At 41.2% G+C, this 17,469-nt stretch overlaps 2 protein-coding genes across 5 annotated transcripts in view; both read right to left on the reverse strand.

Moving 5' to 3' along the window:
• Positions 1-331: 331 nt before the first annotated feature.
• LOC120023533 (zinc finger FYVE domain-containing protein 21-like) lies at positions 332-8,941 on the reverse strand. 2 transcript variants are annotated; one of them, XM_038967560.1, is made up of 7 exons: positions 8,705-8,941; positions 5,173-5,223; positions 3,662-3,830; positions 3,033-3,108; positions 2,753-2,844; positions 991-1,121; positions 332-820 (listed from the first exon to the last, which is right to left on the reverse strand). In XM_038967560.1, exons 1-7 carry the CDS (start codon positions 8,828-8,830, stop codon positions 785-787), a joined length of 681 nt encoding a protein of 226 aa, XP_038823488.1. In that variant the 5' UTR covers positions 8,831-8,941; the 3' UTR covers positions 332-784. The 2 variants fall into 2 exon arrangements, with proteins under 2 accessions (XP_038823488.1, XP_038823489.1); XM_038967561.1 differs by lacking the exon at positions 5,173-5,223 and having other exon boundaries at positions 8,705-8,940.
• Positions 8,942-12,698: 3,757 nt separating this feature from the next.
• The window catches only part of LOC120023791 (kinesin light chain 1), a 48,938-nt gene continuing 44,167 nt past the window's right edge, over positions 12,699-17,469 (reverse strand). For all 3 annotated transcript variants that reach the window (XM_038967898.1, XM_038967899.1, XM_038967897.1), the window contains one exon: positions 12,699-15,673. In XM_038967898.1, coding sequence (XP_038823826.1) covers positions 15,608-15,673 — 66 coding nt within the window. In that variant the 3' untranslated portion in view covers positions 12,699-15,607. The remainder of the gene's footprint in view (positions 15,674-17,469) is intronic.

The raw sequence follows: 17,469 nt of genomic DNA on the forward strand, positions 1-17,469 counted from the left end.
AACAGTTATTGTGCTGACGTTGCTTCCAGAGGCAGTTTGGAACTCGATAGTGAATGTTGCAACCGAGGACAGATGATTTTTATGCGCTTCAGCACTCAGCGGTCCAGTTCTGTGAGCTTGTGTGGCCTACCACTTTGCGGCTGAGCCGTTGTTGCTCCTAGACGTTTCACAACAGCACTTACAGTTGACTGGGGCCGCTCTAGCAGGGCAGAAATTTGACGAACTGACTTGTTGGAAAGGTGGCAATCCTATGACGGTGCCACGTTGAAAGTCACTGGGCTCTTTAGTAAGGCCATTCTACTGCCAATGTTTGTCTATGGAGATTGTATGGCTGTGCGCTCGATTTTATACACCTGTCAGCAATGGATTTGGATGTAATAGCCGAATCCACTTATTTGAAGGGGTGTCCACATACGTGTGTGTGTGTATATACCACTAGAATCAGTGAATAATCTGTGGATCCCTAAGGAAGGGATAAGGATCCAAATCTGCCAGCACTGAAAGTAGAGTATAGACAGCATGTACAAAGAAACTTAACTTGAACTATGTCACAGATCACATAACAAATTACCTTAAAAGCGTTACGTGAAGGGAAATGGTTATGCCAAATGGCTTATGTATTTGATAGAATTAAGAATAGCAGCATTAGATGGGTGGTTGGCCAGTGCATTTCAGTCACAATCCATTGAACTGTCAGCATTTAGAGAATGTGAGACGGAAGGGTAGGAAAGAAAACACTTGGTCTGTGCCATCACTCTCAGGCTCTGGGCATCTTAGCAATGAGTCACCGGTCCCGAGCTTCATACAGCAGTTTGGCAGCCTGTCAGAGAACAGAGACATAGTACAGGCAGAACTATTCAAAATAACTATTCAACCACATACACAGTACGTAATGGCAGGTCTGAAGCTTGGATATCACAACATAAATTCCAGTAGTATCAAATATAATCTTCCTTTTAAAACACAAGCCAGCCTGTTAATATGGTGTACCTTGTGCATAGCAGCCAGCCATGAGGAGGCAGTCTTCTTGTCATCTGCTGCCTCCATGCGTAACTGCTGGGGGTCCTGAGAGCCAGTGGGTTTGTAATGGAGCAACATGCCACTGGCCCTGGAGTTTCCCCCTGGACACAACACACAGTTAAGCACAGCCTGGTCTCAGACCAGACGTAACATAGTAAATATGTTATGTATGGTTACATAAGACAGATGGTTACTTAGGGTGGTTGGTCGGGGTGGGTGAGCATATAATACAAACATCTACCAACCCAAATCTCATCACGTACAACTTTAGCATTTTAGCAACTTTAACTACTTTTTAGTTACTTGGCATGTTGGCTAACCCTTTAACCTATCTCCTAAACTTAACCCCAAGCTAACATTCGCCACCTAGTTAGAATTCGTAACATATTGTACATTTTGCAACTTCGTAACATATTGCACGTTTTGCAAATATAATACAAATTATAATTCGTAACATATCATACAAAATGGGTGATGGACATCCACAAATATTTACCATACGAAACGTAACATATAATACTAAATGGAGCATCTCGGATTTTCATACAGAATAATACAAAATGCTATAAGACCAGGTTGTTAAGTAAGGTACAGTAACAACACTCACTATCTTGGGATGTACTCTAAAAGCTTCAGCTCAGACTTTGTAAACCAAAACTGCTACCTGGCTGGTGTTCAAACTAATGACCTTGGTGAAAAAAAAAAAAGTAACCTTACAACATATCTCAAAAGGACACAATAGCAAACATTGATTAAACAAAACATGCAAGTGCTTCTTTGTTAAAGACTAAAGACTGGCATGTGCCATAAATCACTAAGAAATCTATAGACTTGAAAAAATAAACAACAACATATCAGACGTTCACAGAAGAAGTTGATAGGAATGAGGGAATATGTTTGGATGTCTTGAGCTGTGAACTGGGTTGTGTTCAGTAGGCACAAAGCGGAAGAAAACAGCCCAAACCGAGAGAAACAGGAAGGTGCCACATGGAAACTGTCAAATCAAGTGTTTTGATATGGTGTTGCCTAATGAACACCAGCCTGGTCACAGTTAGAGGGGCAATGAGGCTCACTCTGGGTGTTTAGTTACACACAATCCCCCCCATGGAAGCATGCATGGGACACGGATTTTAAGGACGTTGCCTTTGTTCTACCACTGATATAAAATGCATGTACAATGATAACAAAGGCATCCTTATCAAAAGCAGGGCCAAAAACTCTGGAGGCAGGTGAACTTAAGATGGGGAGGAATAAGGGAGTGGGGGACGAGGGAGTATAACTGTGCTAACCTTCAGAGATATACTGACTGTCCCGCAGACTTGTGTAAGTGTGAATGTCATTCTCTAAGGTCATAAGGAGAAAAGGCCAGGCCGCCCAGAGGCAGAGGGAGAGAGGGAGAGAGTGTTTTAATATTAAAGCAGAGAGGAAACAGTCAGGCACAACCACCACCTCAGTATACTTACCATGCTGTTAGATCAGTTAAGGGGTTTCAAATCAATACAATGAAAAGACACAGTCAACAGAATTTTACTGTGGATTTATGATTATACTTCCGTTCATAAAGAGGAGATGGAGCTAGTTCCTCCACACACAGGAATCCATGTCTCTTAAATCAATAAGCGTTCAACGAGCTGCACAGTATCGCTGCTGTACGGTCATACTGCCCTCTGTACTGAGAGCAATCAAGCCAGAATGAGCAAACAACCAAAGAACATCGGATCCAGAGCTTTACCTTCAGGAGTGGACTCCTCCGTCAACACCTGCATACTGGAGATCCGAGACAGTTCCACCTCAAAATGGCTCTCCCCATCAAAGAAAAGATACCTGAGTGGAGAGGGAGAGAACAGAGAGGTGAGACAGTGATGTACTGAAAGTCTTAAAACTGGAAAGTGTACATTTTCTAAAGTGGTTCTATCAAAGCACAGATACAGTATATGTCCTTCCAGCATTAACCTAAATAACTCCATTCTAGATACTTTCCCTTTGTGTAAAATGTAAAACACTCACGATACCTGTGGTTGTTGGAGAGACGACACATCATGGTCTCAGACGTCTTTGAGGTGCCCAAAGTGACAATAAAAGAACCACCTGAGTATGACAGCGAGGTCATTACCAGTGAGTCAAATTAAAAAAACATACCAATCAAAAATCCCTCTATAAATCCATCCAACTGTAGATACCTCCCAGTCCACTGGTGTTGTACTAAAGGATAATCTTGGTTAACCCAGAACTAAAATCTATCTTAATTTGGTTGTTTACATAGTATAATCTCTCGTGGACAGACAAAGGATACAGCATTGTTTGACCATGCTATCTGGCTAACATGACCCCATTAGTCCAAAATTCTACAAGGCTCTCTCTCCAGGTCCCTGCCACTGCAGCAGGCCTTTGCCCTGGAGCTCACCATGCTGCAAATTGATTTTTAATTACGGGCCTGGCTGAGTGAAGCAGAGTGGAAGGGGCCTATTTATAACCACACTGGTCTGCACCAACACTCTTCACTAGCCAGGAGGGGGTAGAGCGGGGCAGGACAGCATCACCGCAGACCTAGCCCTGCTCACTAACCGCCCTATATACACACACACACGTCTGTGAGTTTGGGTGTCCTCCTTACACAATTGATTCATTCCTTTGAACTCACCTCCCATAAGCACTTTGAGCTGTTTGTCATAGAAGTCCATTTCCTTCTGGGAGACCAGGCTGCACTCGCCACACTGCCGGACTGGGTCGACGAAGCACATCCTGGGCAGAGCCACCTTCTTACTGCAGCACTTATCACAGAAACACCGGCCACACCGCCGACAGTGGTGCTGAACATCAACAGAACAAGAGGAAGGGAAGCAAAGGTAATACCAGGCAAAACTATGTATCCTATTGGCAAAAGTAACATTTTGGCTCAAAGTCAGGTTAAAAATGTAAATACAGTTATCTGATACACTACATGACCAAAAGTATGTGGACACCTGCTCGTCAAACATCTCAATCCAAAATTATGAGCATTAATATGGAGTTGGTCCCCCCTTTGCTTCTATAACAGCCTCCACTCTTCTGTGAAGACTTTCAACTAAATGGTGGAAGGTTGGAAGCAAGTCCCCGCAGCATTCAGCCACAATGGCATTAATGAGGTGGGTCACTGATGTTGGGCAATTAGGCCTGGCTCGCAGTCAGTGTTCAAATTAATCCCAAAGGTGTTCGATGGAGTTGAGGTCAGGGCTTTGTGCAGGCCAGTCAAGTTCTTCCACACTGATCTTAGAAAACAATTTCTGTATGGACCTCGCTTTGTGCACAAGGGAATTGTCATGCTGAAACAGGAAAGGGCCTTTCCCAAACTGTTGCCACAAAGTTGGAAGCACAGAGTTGTCTAGAATGTCATTGTGCGTTAAGATTTCCCTTCCCTGGAACTAAGGGGCCTCGACCGAACTACGAAAAACAGCCCTAGAGCACTATTCCTCCTCCACCACCACACTTTACAGTTGGCACTATGCAGTCGGGCAGGTAGCGTTCTCCTGGCATCCACCAAACCCATATTTATTCTTCGGACTTGATTCATCACTCCCGAGAATGCTTTCCACTGCTCCAGAGTCCAGTGCTGGCGAGCTTTACACCACTCCAGCCGACGCTTGGCATTGTGACCTTAGGCTTGTGTGCGGCTGCTTGGCAAACCCATTTCATGAAGCTCCCGATGAACAGTTATTGTGCTAACGTTGCTTCAAGAGGCAGTTTGGAACTCCGTAGTGAGTGTTGCAACCTAGGACAGACTATTTTTATGCGATACGCGCTTCAGCACTCGATGGTCCCGTTCTGTGAGCTTGTGTGGCCTACCAGTTCACAGCTGAGCAGTTGTTGCTCCTAGATGTTCCAATTCACAATAACAGCACTTACAGCTGAACGGGGCAGCTCTAGCAGGCCAGACATTTCACAAACTGACTTGTTGGAAAGGTGGCAATCCTATGAACCACCGTGCCACTTTGAAAGTCACTGAGCTCTTCAATAAGGCCATTCTACTGCCAATGTTTGTCTATGGAGATTGCATTGCTGTGTGCTTGATTTTATACACCTGTCAGCAACAGGTGTGCCTGAACTAGCCAAATACACTAATTTGAAGGAGTGTCCACATACTTATGTATATTATGGGATCATAGTAAATCAAACCTTTCTTGTAAGGAAGTCATATTTTTTGTCACACTGCATACAGCTTGGGCACTGAAAAAGGAAAAGGACATACTTTTGGTTCACTCAAGTTCAAACATGGACACAACAATTTGATTCACAGTTTAAATGGATTACCAAAAGACCTCTCCTTTACGAAAGATGATCACAAACCTAAGGCTTACAGTAACATACCCACAGACTTTATATATTTAACTAGGCAAGTCAGTTAAGAACAAATTCTTATTTACAATTACGGCCTACCAGAAGGCAAAAGACCACTTGCGGGGACAGGGGCTGGGATTAAAAATAAAAATATAGGACAACACACAGCACAACAAGAGAGATGCTACATAAAAGAGAGACCTAAGTAAAAGTTAGCCTAACACCGACTGTTTTAATGCCACCACATCTTAAAGATCAGTGTACCATTCAAATACATGTTTGAAGAGGCAGTGAGGTGTGACAAGCTGCTGGACAGGTTTACTGTAAGGTTCACACACAGCTATGACTCATGGCCATCCCCCACTCAAGTGTTTTCCAAAGTGGACCCATGTCATAACCATGATTAGCCAGGGTAGCCGCTCGTGGTCTTTATGGATCTCCACTATCGTCTGGCCTTAATGTGCACAGCAGGTAATATCCTGTCCCACTGCGACCAGTTTGTACATAAAACATTCTCCATTAAGGCAGCAAAGGCTTCGATTACCTCAACTTGATTTTAAAAAATGGGGAGAATGTGGGTAAAAAATATTTTTAAAAGGAGGGGGAAAAAGTGTACTTTCTTTATGAAACACATTTGTCCACCACCATACCAGAGTGGCTAATTAATAACTAGAATTTTAGGAATGATACTTTCTGATGTTGCATTAACTAGGCAAGTCAGGTTGCATCAGACCAGTGGAGGCTGCTTGGGGGAGGACAGCTCATAATAAATGGCTGGAGTGGAGCATTTCATTAATTCCGCTCCAGCCCTTACCATGAGCCCTTCCTCCCCAATTAAGGTGACATCAGTCTGTTGTTTACCCCTGGCTGAATGCGGGGCGCAACATCAAGAAGTAGCATTCATACGCATTAGACACTAGCATGGTGGTGGATAATCAAATCCCCCCCCAAAAATGTAATGGTCACATACACGTATTTCGCAAATGTTACGAAATGCTTATGTTCCTAGCTCCAAAAGTGCAGTAATCCCTAACAATACATGCAAATCCCAAATATGAAAAGGAAATATATATATAATATAGATATATATAAAATGCAACAATTTCAAAGATTTTACTGAGTTAAATACAGTTCATATAAGGAAAATCTATGGATTTCATGACTCAGAATATAGATATGCATCTGTTGGTCACAGATACCTTAAAAAAGAAAGGTAGGGGTGTAGATCAGAAAACCAGTCAGTATCTAGTGTGACTGCTATTTGCCTAATGCAGCACAACATCTCCTTCGCATAGAGTTGATCAGGCTGTTGATTGTGGCCTGTGGAGGTCCTGGGCTGGCATGGTTATACATGGTCTGCAGTGGTGAGGCCAGTTGGAAGTACTGACAAATTCTCTAAAGTTACATTGGAGGCAGCTTATGGTAGAGAAATTAACATTTAATTATCTGGAAACAGCTATGTTGGAAATTCCTGAAGTCAGCATGCCAATTGCATGCTCTTTCAAAACTTGATACATCTGTGGTATTGTGTTGTGTGAAAAAACTGCACATTTTAGTGGCCTTTTATTGTCCCCAGCACAAGCTGCACCTGTGTAATATCCGCTTCATGATATGCCACACGTCAGGTGGATGGATTATCTTGGAAATTGAGAAATGCTCACTAACAGAGTTGTAAACAAATTTGTGCACAACATTTCAGAGAAATAAGCTTTTTGTGCATTTGGAACATTTCTGGGATATTTTATTTCAGCTCATGAAACCAACACTTTACATATTGCGTTTACATTTTTTGTTCAGTGTATATCGTGTGTATAAAAATTATTGATATATGAATAGAAACATTTGTATACTATATAGAAAAGCAGTAGTTCTATAGGATGAGCCTTGACAAGAATACAATATATACATATGTAGTGGATAAAACAGTATGGCTCAGGTGGTGGAGGTCCTTGATGATATTCTTGGCCTTCCTGTGACACCGGGTGCTATAGATGTCTTGGAGGACAGGCAGTCAGCCTCCGGTGATGTGATGGGCTGACTGCACCACCCTCTACAGACCCCTGTGGTTGGGGACGGTGCAGTTGCCGTACCAGGTGGTGATACAGCCCGACAGAATGCTCTCAATAGTGCATCCGTAGAAGTTTGTGAGGGTCTTAGGGGCCAAGCCAAATTTCTTCAGCCTCCTGAAGTTGAAGAGGCGCTGTTGGAGGTGTGGATGGACCATTTCACGTTGTCAGTGATGTGCGCGCCAAGGAACTTTTCCCCTTCTCCACTACGGCCCCTTCGATGTGGATGGGGGGTGCTCCCTCTGCTGTCTCCTGAAGTCCACGATCAGCTCCTTCGTTTTGTTTACTTTGAGGGAGAGGTTATTTTCCTGACACCACTCTGCCAGGGCCCTCACCTCCTCCCTGTTGGCGGTCTCGTCAGTAACTAGGCCTACCACTGTTGTGTCATCTGCAAACTTGATGATTGAGTAGAAGATGTGCATAGCCACACAGTCATGGGTGAACGTCAATAAAGTGTGCATATTTTCCAAGGGTTTTTTGCCTTCTCTTCATTAAAACTAGTTAAGGAGGAAATCGAAGCCTTTGGAGCCTGAATGAAAAATGTTTTACGTATGAACCGGATGCCAGTGGGCACAAGTGTTTCATCCGGTTGTGCACATCGAGCCAAATGGTGGCTGCCCAGGCTAGATCATGATGCATGTGGACATCTCGTAGAGACGGCGAGAAGAAAAAAAAACTTCTAATTAACTTGCAGTCATATGAACAGCAATGACTTGCTGAGGCAACTTTGGTTCTGTATTTTGGTGGCACCTGATGCAAAGCAGTTAACGTTAGCTACTTGATAACGTAGCTAACTAACTAGTTACTGTAGTGACGGCTCCATGTTGTCTAACTAACTTACTAGAACACTACAGGCAACTCTTTGGCATTTATAGCTGAACACGCCACTTCGATACAACTACGACCCGATTTAATTTTTTTCGTAACAGGTTAGGAGAATTAACCTAGTACGTTAGGAAAAGGGTTAGTGAAAATGCTCTCCTAACCTAGCTAACTTACCTAGGAAAAGTCACTTCGCGACGTAGTTGTATCGAAGGAAGAGGCGTGTTTTTAGGGAATCACATTTACAGCTAGCAAACTGCGGAACATTGTTAAAACCAACACATGCCAAATTAAGTATCTAGGCAGTTATAAAACAATGTTTTTTTTAAAAAGCACACGTATTTTTTTTAATACTAATAATCATACGCCTTTTGGCATTCAATCGTGGGATAAGTAACGTTAGCTGGCTACTGTCCCGTACAGACACTGTCAAGTCCGAGCGGCGTTGCCCTCTTGTAATTACCTCTCCAATAGTCTCTTACCTCTTTGTCCGGGACCCACTGGGGTTCATTTAACGAAAAAGGGCTGTTAAACGCTCCATTCTCCGGGACCATTCGAAGTCCACTTGGGCTTCGGACCAATTTCTTGCCATCAGGCACTGTAGACATTTTTCCAGAACCTATTTTTTTAGCTCATACTGAAAAACACTCATATCGTATTTGATGGACAGAGCCGTTGTCCAATATAAATGCGTGGAGTATAATCACTGATGTCATGTGATGAACCGGAGCAAACGAAAAGCAATGTTGTTTTGGTTTTCTGATCCCACCCACATTTTTTCATGACATTTTAAGAAAAACATCTACACAAACTAGAGCTGTGTTCGAATACCCATACTAACATACTGTATAGTATATACTATTAGTTCAGCCGTGCGAGAGAGGCAGGTTGAGGTTTCCAGGGTTAGAGTAGTGCAGAAGTTGTCATATGCTGATGCAGTGAAGAAGGTAGAGGAGGAAGGGTTAAGGGGGAGGAGTGGTGAGAGTAGCAGAGATATTCCCGTACAGAAGGATAGGCCAAAAAGTGATATAAATTTCAGTAAAATTGGATTTTTAGCATTTGTAGCAGTGGTTATCAACTGTACTGCAGGGGATGAAACGGAAGTCGCAGAAAATTGAGGTTGCGGTGGCAGCTGCAGAGAGGTATTTGGGTGTGCGAGACTTGACATCAGAAGAGTTAAAGGGTGTGTTAAGTGGTGATGTCCCATCCTTCAGGATGATGACACGAGGTAGAAATAAATACATTTAATTAGTGGAGTAGGATGGTGTTAATTTTATTTTATATAATTTTGAAATTAGTGAGTGTAGTGTTAGATGGTAGGTTATTAATTTAGTACATTTTTATTTATCAAGCAAAGTCTCCAGTCTAGTAGGTGGCGGTAATGCAACAAATTGGATGCCAACCGCCGTTAACTCATAGAAGAAGAAGACTATTAGTTTATTTTAGTATACTGGAAACGAACGGTATCCTTTCAGTTGAGCGCTTTGCCTGTCTACCGGAAGTCGATGCTGTTTATATGCAACCTCTTGCTAGATTGTTAGCATAACAAATTACTAGCTAGACATTTTATGACTTCGGGTGTGTTCTTAAATTCAATCTGGAGTGCCAGAGTGCACTCTGGGCGTTCGTAAATTCAAAATGTTGTCAGATTGAGCGCACGCTGGACGCTCATGCCGAGGAGTAGGGTTGATTCCAGCGTTCTGACCTTAACCACAGTCACGCACCCAAGCTAACTGGCTAACTAGCTAGCTACTTCCAGAAGACACAAATGAGAACACCTCACTCTGACCATTTTACTCGCCCTAGCAGAGCTGGTTAGGCAGTTTTCATGTTATCCGGAGCGTTGGTGACTAACTACTACTGGCAACAACTTAATTACGCATTTTGCCGAGGTTTACTGACACCGGCCTTATTCAACCAGTGTTGAACGTTTGCAAATGCATCAGTTATTCTGCGCTCTGGTACATTCAGACGAGTGCTCTGAAATCGGAGTAGATAGCCAGAGAGAATTTACGAAAGCACCCGAATGTCCATTGACAACGCAGAAGGCACTTTACCACTTAACTAAGAATGACGGTAATAATAAAATCAATACACGTTGGATAGTTAGTAAGCATATAGTTAATATACTGGCAAATTTGATGTATTAGTAGCTAAGTAACGTTAGCTAGCTAACATACCGGTACATATTTTATTTTTACCTTTATTTAACTAGGCAAGTCAGTTAAGAACAAATTCTTATTTTCAATGACGGCCTAGGAACTGTTCAGGGGCAGAACGACAGATTTGTACTTTGCCAGCTCGGGGATTTGAATTTGCGGTTACTAGTCCAACGCTTTAACCACTAGGTTACCCTGCCGCCCCACATACTTCTGTAATGATAGGTATGTGGTTCGTAAGGATAGCGTCGCTAACAAATTGTCAGTGTAAGGTAACTTATTTGAAAAGTCATGACTTTATTACATTGCTTAACATTTGTCATAAATAGTTCAACCAATGAATTTGTATCCGCTTTCGTTTGACTTCGGCTGCATTTTCTTCAAAGCTGTGAAGCCACGCCCATTTCCAGAAATAATTGCATTATCGGCCCTAAAAGCACGGAAATAGTCTCCACTTTCGTATTTTGGCTTTTAATCGGCAGGTTTTCTTGTCATGGATCTTCAATTATAAGCATATTTTTTTCTCCACACATTATATATGGAATAATCTATACACTTTGTTTTTAGAATATTGGTTCTGAAATAATATCCTATTGGTGAGCCAACTTCTTTTATTTATTATAAGGAATTCTTATCACCTAACGATTTTGCAATTGTTTTAGATACCATTCCCTCATGTGTTGCTTTATTATTCAGGAACGTGTCAAGACCTGACCCTTAGAACATACCTATGATTAATCCTGTTGACTCATCAGTAGGAAAGATTTGTTTTTCCTTTGGTCCATTCAACAACAATAGAGCTATTACAAGCCTTGTTTCAGCAGGATGTTGTATCTATCTATACCTTATGTCATGCCTTACTGGAACGGTTTTACTGATATCTGTTGGGGAAAAAGTTGGGATGTTGCCACACACATACCTACTTATTAACAAAATTAAGGAAGTGTCTTTTAAAATTATTCATAAATATTATCCTGCCAACCACTATATGAAGAAGTTGAAGAAAAACAAATTCAAATTGTACCTTTTTGTAATGACCACCCAGAAACAGTGTTGCATCTTTTTTGTCATTGTATTCATGTAAGGGATCTGTAGCAAGACATAAGTAGATTTATAATTGAACACATTTATAAAGATTTTACACTATTATGGAGAGATGTACTGCTTGGATTCTTTACCTACGATAACATCGTTTCAACGTATTTCTATGAAATGTAATTATTTTGGCCAAATTTCATATTCAAAAATGTGCATTTACAAACAAAACACCACATTTTCTTACCTTACAAAAATAAATTGAACTATATTTTAATACAATTAAATACTCCAACAACAAAGATGTTAGAATCTTTGGCATAATGACTATATCCATACAATGACCAATAAGAAAACTATATACTCAATTTACGTCACAAATAGTGCGGTTAGTATGAGTATTCGAACACAGTTTAGGTTTCCATCTAATTAGCAACAGATTTCCATGCGAAATTGCGAATATTAAAAAAATCCGAATAAAAACGATATGCGCATTTCCCCACCAGAGATGTTTGCATCAAATTGAATTGTTGCAATTAAAACGCTGTGAGTGATGACAGTGCATATAAACATACATTTTGATGTTAAATTCTCATGCACCGAATAAAAAAAAAACCAAGTTAAATGGGTTTCCATCGCATTTTCAACTCAGCTGGTTTTCTCACCATATAGCAAGTGTGCCCACTCTGGTATTAGCACGTGCGCTCTAGCCAAGAGCGCGATCTCCTGTTTATTTCATCTGTAGCCTAATAACTGCACGCTTTCCCGACGAGTCGTAGTGGGAGGACCACACAACATGTCATCGCGTGACTCCACGTTTACTTCGATATGGTTATTATATCAATATTTGCGCATAAAAGCGTTTCCATCGATATTTCCCGCATAATTCATTATAACGACACAAAACTAAGATCCACATTGTCTATCTAGCGTATTTTGTTTTGTAGACATTTTTAAAGTTCATCGAAACATTTGTTTCCATTCGGCCTGTCATTACATTTTTTTATCCGACACGTACTCGCATAAAAAGGTTGGATGGAAACCTGCTTACATTTAGGAAAAAGTAGGTCTAATAACATTTATTTGCAATGGATAACACTACAGATTATTTTGATATGACATAGCAACAAACAATAATTGCTCCACCTATATGATTTATAATATTGTATCTTTAAAAAAAAATGTTCAAGACTCATTAAATATTTTAGATTCACTAAACAAGATCAGTTTTTGAAAGTTTAATAAATTATGGATTACAGATACAGTATGTATAGTCTACTTAATAAAATCCAGTAGGGGGCGGTGAGAGAATGATGATTATCCTGTATGTCTATCTCCCCTGTCATGCTCTGCTCCATGATCCAATGCTCCTTTATCAGACGCAAAAATTATAGAGGGACTAAGAAAAACATTTGTATTATTTTATTCATACAATATATTTTTGAAGGGCAAACACTTCACCACTGTTTATGGGCTGATCCAGCCAGCACAGCAGGCAGCCTAAAGGAGAGAGGCTGGGAGTTTGGGCAGTTACCAATTGTTTGATCCTATCGTCAGTGCAGCCCAGGACATCCCCACACATACACACTCCAGGCCAACCCCAAACAAAAATTGCACTTTCAAAAACAAAGGAACAGATGGACAGTAGAGAGGCTGGTGCATTGACTGTTAAGACCCACTAACAATATGGTGATGTCATCATGAAGATTTCCCAACAGTGTTTCACTGGTGGAGTTCGCTTTGCATGGCCTGTTGCACCAGGTGGGTTGAGATTTCCCTTAAGAACCAATGGAATGGTCTAAAAGGATCAACCGGGGGCACCTGGCCATGCAAAACTAATTTGACCATTAGTTCAGGGCTTGTTGCCCTTCTCCATAGGAATATGTGCATCACCTCAACAGTGACTCAGAGTACCACTGCTCATAGGATTACTAATTTCAAATAATTAACCACAACGGTCTTTGAGTTTAAGAATAGGATTCATACATTCACTTTATCATTATCATTACTGTTTTGCCAGTAAAGCAAAATACTTCAGGATCAATACTTTGAAGAACAAAGAATATCTTGCCAGGCATTTGAGGGATTTCATGATCATTTAAGTTTGTAAAAATATGGTCATAAACACAGGGGCAGGGGGTGATTGATTACATTTCAGAAATAGGGTCCTATTTTCTCTCAACACAGTATACTTGAATTAATGCTTCTGATATAAAAGCATACATTTTGTCCTCAATAATTCAATGTCTAGCCCTATGAATTGATGTGCCTTTCTAATCAGTTGGACACTGTAGTACCTTACCAGCAACTCTGAGCGAACACAATGGAGAAAACACAAATAAAGCAGGTTGATGATTGACATACAAACTGATCAACAGTCAAATGGGAGCATCCAACACATACTTAGCTTACAGGTTTGTGCTTATGTCAAAGTTCCTTGCATTTGTATATTCTATCCTGACGAGCACAATGTTATAAGAGTATGATCTAATATATACATAAGGTAAGGCTAAAAGCTTGCACAAGTTAATCACATGCTTTGTTGTGTGTTACACAAGTAAAAGTTACGTTTTTCAAATTACCAACTGCATTCTGCATAGAAAAGCCGATGCCTGTTACTGCATGAGCCACTAAATATTTTTTCTATTTTTTTACAAACTGCAGTATACAGTTAACTATACCACAGACCTCTGCTTGAAATGCTCAAACAATTTCTGGTATTTACTAAGCAAATTACTCACTACTCCATGGTTCACTCTGCTCATGACAGCTAGCTTGTTCATCATTAAAATAAGTCCTGTTCCTTGGAAAGTCTAACCGGTGTTTTCCCTTTAACCCTAACTAGTGCTGTTCCTGGTGAAGGTCTGGGGCCGACCCTGGTCCTATGCTTTCTAAAGTCAAATGTAAGTCACCTTCCTTACATAAGAGAACGATATCACACATCCCCATCAACACAGTCCACCAAACAAGCAATCCAAACCCATGTCGGGTCAGTAGGGTGATGTCTGTGAACCAAAACAAAGCATGCTCCAGAAAGTTTTGAGAACAAAGTAAAACGATACAAATGGGGTGGTGACAGACCTGCAATCACTTTTTGGTTGGATATTCATAAAGTACAAGTTCTTTAAGATTGATTTCACTCTTTATACACAGTCTTACTCTTAATTCATCATTCAACATCCAGAAACAGACTGGTACAAATTGTTAAACAATGTTTCTACTCTAGATTGTAACAATGTTATTCACCTATTACTGGAAATTGCATTTGACCGTTAACAGGTTGGTGTTAAATATCTTGTGTATAATATCAAAACTAGCCTGGCTAGCGATCTTCTGTTCTGTGACAATCCTGAGAAATCGACAAGATATACTTCATGTGCCAACACAACGCTCCTGCCTCATAACTTCATATACATGGAGCAGTTTCTTCAATTGCAGTAAGTAATATCACTATAAAAAGAGGCAGAACTATCAGTTTCTAGAACTCTGATGCCAAGAAACAAAAGATTCCCCCAGAGCAGCGTAGGAAATACAATAAAACAATTTACACAACCCAAATGTAAACATTAAACTTCATATAAGCACAGCTATCACTTCAATAAAAACACACAGGACATCAATTTGGACGTAAAGGGGGAATGAGATACTCTATTGCGACCTCCTGAACTGCTCACCTATTCCATTAAAGTGATAACCAAATTATCTAAGTTATTCTTTAGATCTGTTGAGGAAAGGTAGAAAAAAGCAACCACACAGAAAATAAAAATGAACGTTCTCTCATGAGCACTCAATCAATCACTAAAATATAGGTGCACACTTACATTTGACATAGCATTATACACTTGTCCTTCATTATAACTAATCTCATGTTGCAAAAATATATTTTGATATTAAGGGAAAACATTTTTATAAAAACACCCTCTAAGAAAACCAGCGACTATATCAAAGTGCAATGAGATTGTTAAACCTACGTGCTGTAGCCAGCTGTAGTGAGCAGATGGACGTTTGTGTATGGTTTAGGAAGGGTTTGTTTGGTTTAACCTGGGGGGGTGTAACGGTTAGTCAGCTATGTACATGATTATATTGGAGAGGGACAGCTCACAGGCAGAGGCAGGATCTGAAGGTTGGGGGTGGGGGGGTTCAGGAGACTGATCCCATGACCTCTTTCACCTCTCCACTCAGTTCTAACCTTCAATGTGCCAGGTCATTGTGGCTAGCACTCAGGTCACGACTCCTTGTCAGGTTATTATTTTGCTCCTAGAGAAGGAAACAGAGGGAATAGGGTTCAGAATAGGTTGAAGAAATACCAAAAAATATATATTCATGTAGAGGGTCCAACATCACAGATAAAAATGTCTGTTTTTCTTGAAAATTGAATATTTACCTTTTATTTAACTAGGCAAGTTAAATAAAAGTCAGTTAAGAACAAATTCTTATTTTCAATGACGGCCTAGGAACAGATTCAATATACACTGCTCAAAAATATAAAGGGAACACTAAAATAACACATCCTAGATCTGAATGAATGAACTATTCTTATTAAATACTTTTTTCTTTACATAGTTGAATGTGCTGACAACAAAATCACACAAAAATGATCAATGGAAATCAAATTTATCAACCCATGGAGGTCTGGATTTGGAGTCACACTCAAAATTAAAGTGGAAAACCACACTGCAGGCTGATCCAACAGTCCATAGCATCAATGCCTTCCTCTTGCAGGAACTGCTGACACACTCCAGCCACATGAGGTCTAGCATTGTCTTGCATTAGGAGGAACCCAGGGCCAACCGCACCAGCATATGGTCTCACAAGGGGTCTGAGGATCTCATCTCGGGTACCTAATGGCAGTCAGGCTACCTCTGGCGAGCCCATGGAGGGCTGTGCGGCCCCCCAAAGAAATGCCACCCCACACCATGACTGACCCACCGCCAAACCGGTCATGCTGGAGGATGTTGCAGGCAGCAGAACGTTCTCCACGGCGTCTCCAGACTCTGTCACGTCTGTCACATGTGCTCAGTGTGAACCTGCTTTCATCTGTGAAGAGCACAGGGCGCCAGTGGCGAATTTGCCAATCTTGGTGTTCTCTGGCAAATGCCAAACGTCCTGCACGGTGTTGGTCTGTAAGCACAACCCCCACCTGTGGACGTCGGGCCCTCATACCACCCTCATGGAGTCTGTTTCTGACCGTTTGAGCAGACACATGCACATTTGTGGCCTGCTGGAGGTCATTTTGCAGGGCTCTGGCAGTGCTCCTCCTGCTCCTTCTTGCACAAAGGCGGAGGTAGCGGTCCTGCTGCTGGGTTGTTGCCCTCCTACGGCCTCCTCCACGTATCCTGATGTACTGGCCTGTCTCCTGGTAGCGCCTCCATGCTCTGGACACTACGCTGACAGACAGCAAACCTTCTTGCCACAGCTCGCATTGATGTGCCATCCTGGATGAGCTGCACTACCTGAGCCACTTGTGTGGGTTGTAGACTCCGTCTCATGCTACCACTAGAGTGAAAGCACCGCCAGCATTCAAAAGTGACCAAAACAGCCAGGAAGCATAGGAACTGAGAAGTGGTCTGTGGTCACCACCTGCAGAACCACTCCTTTATTGGGGGTGTCTTGCTAATTGCCTATAATTTCCACCTGTTGTCTATTCCATTTGCACAACAGCATGTGAAATTTATTGTCAATCAGTGTTGCTTCCTAAGTGGACAGTTTGATTTCACAGAAGTGTGATTGACTTGGAGTTACATTGTATTGTTTAAGTGTTCCCTTTATTTTTTTGAGCAGTGTATATAGATTCAGTGCCTTTAAAAAGTATTTATACCCCCTTGACATTGAGGTGTTACAGCCTGAATTCAAAACCGATTACATTTTTTTTTATCCCTCAACCATTTACATACAATACCCCATGATGGCAAAGTAAAAACATGTTTTTAGAATTTCTGCAAATTTATTGAAAATTTAATACAGAAATCTCTCATATACACAAGTATTCACACCCCTGAGTCAATACATGTTAGAATCACCTTTGGTAGCGATTACAGTCTTTCTGGGTAAGT

This window comes from Salvelinus namaycush, chromosome 28, assembly GCF_016432855.1.
Source record: "Salvelinus namaycush isolate Seneca chromosome 28, SaNama_1.0, whole genome shotgun sequence".
Taxonomy (NCBI): domain Eukaryota; kingdom Metazoa; phylum Chordata; class Actinopteri; order Salmoniformes; family Salmonidae; genus Salvelinus; species Salvelinus namaycush.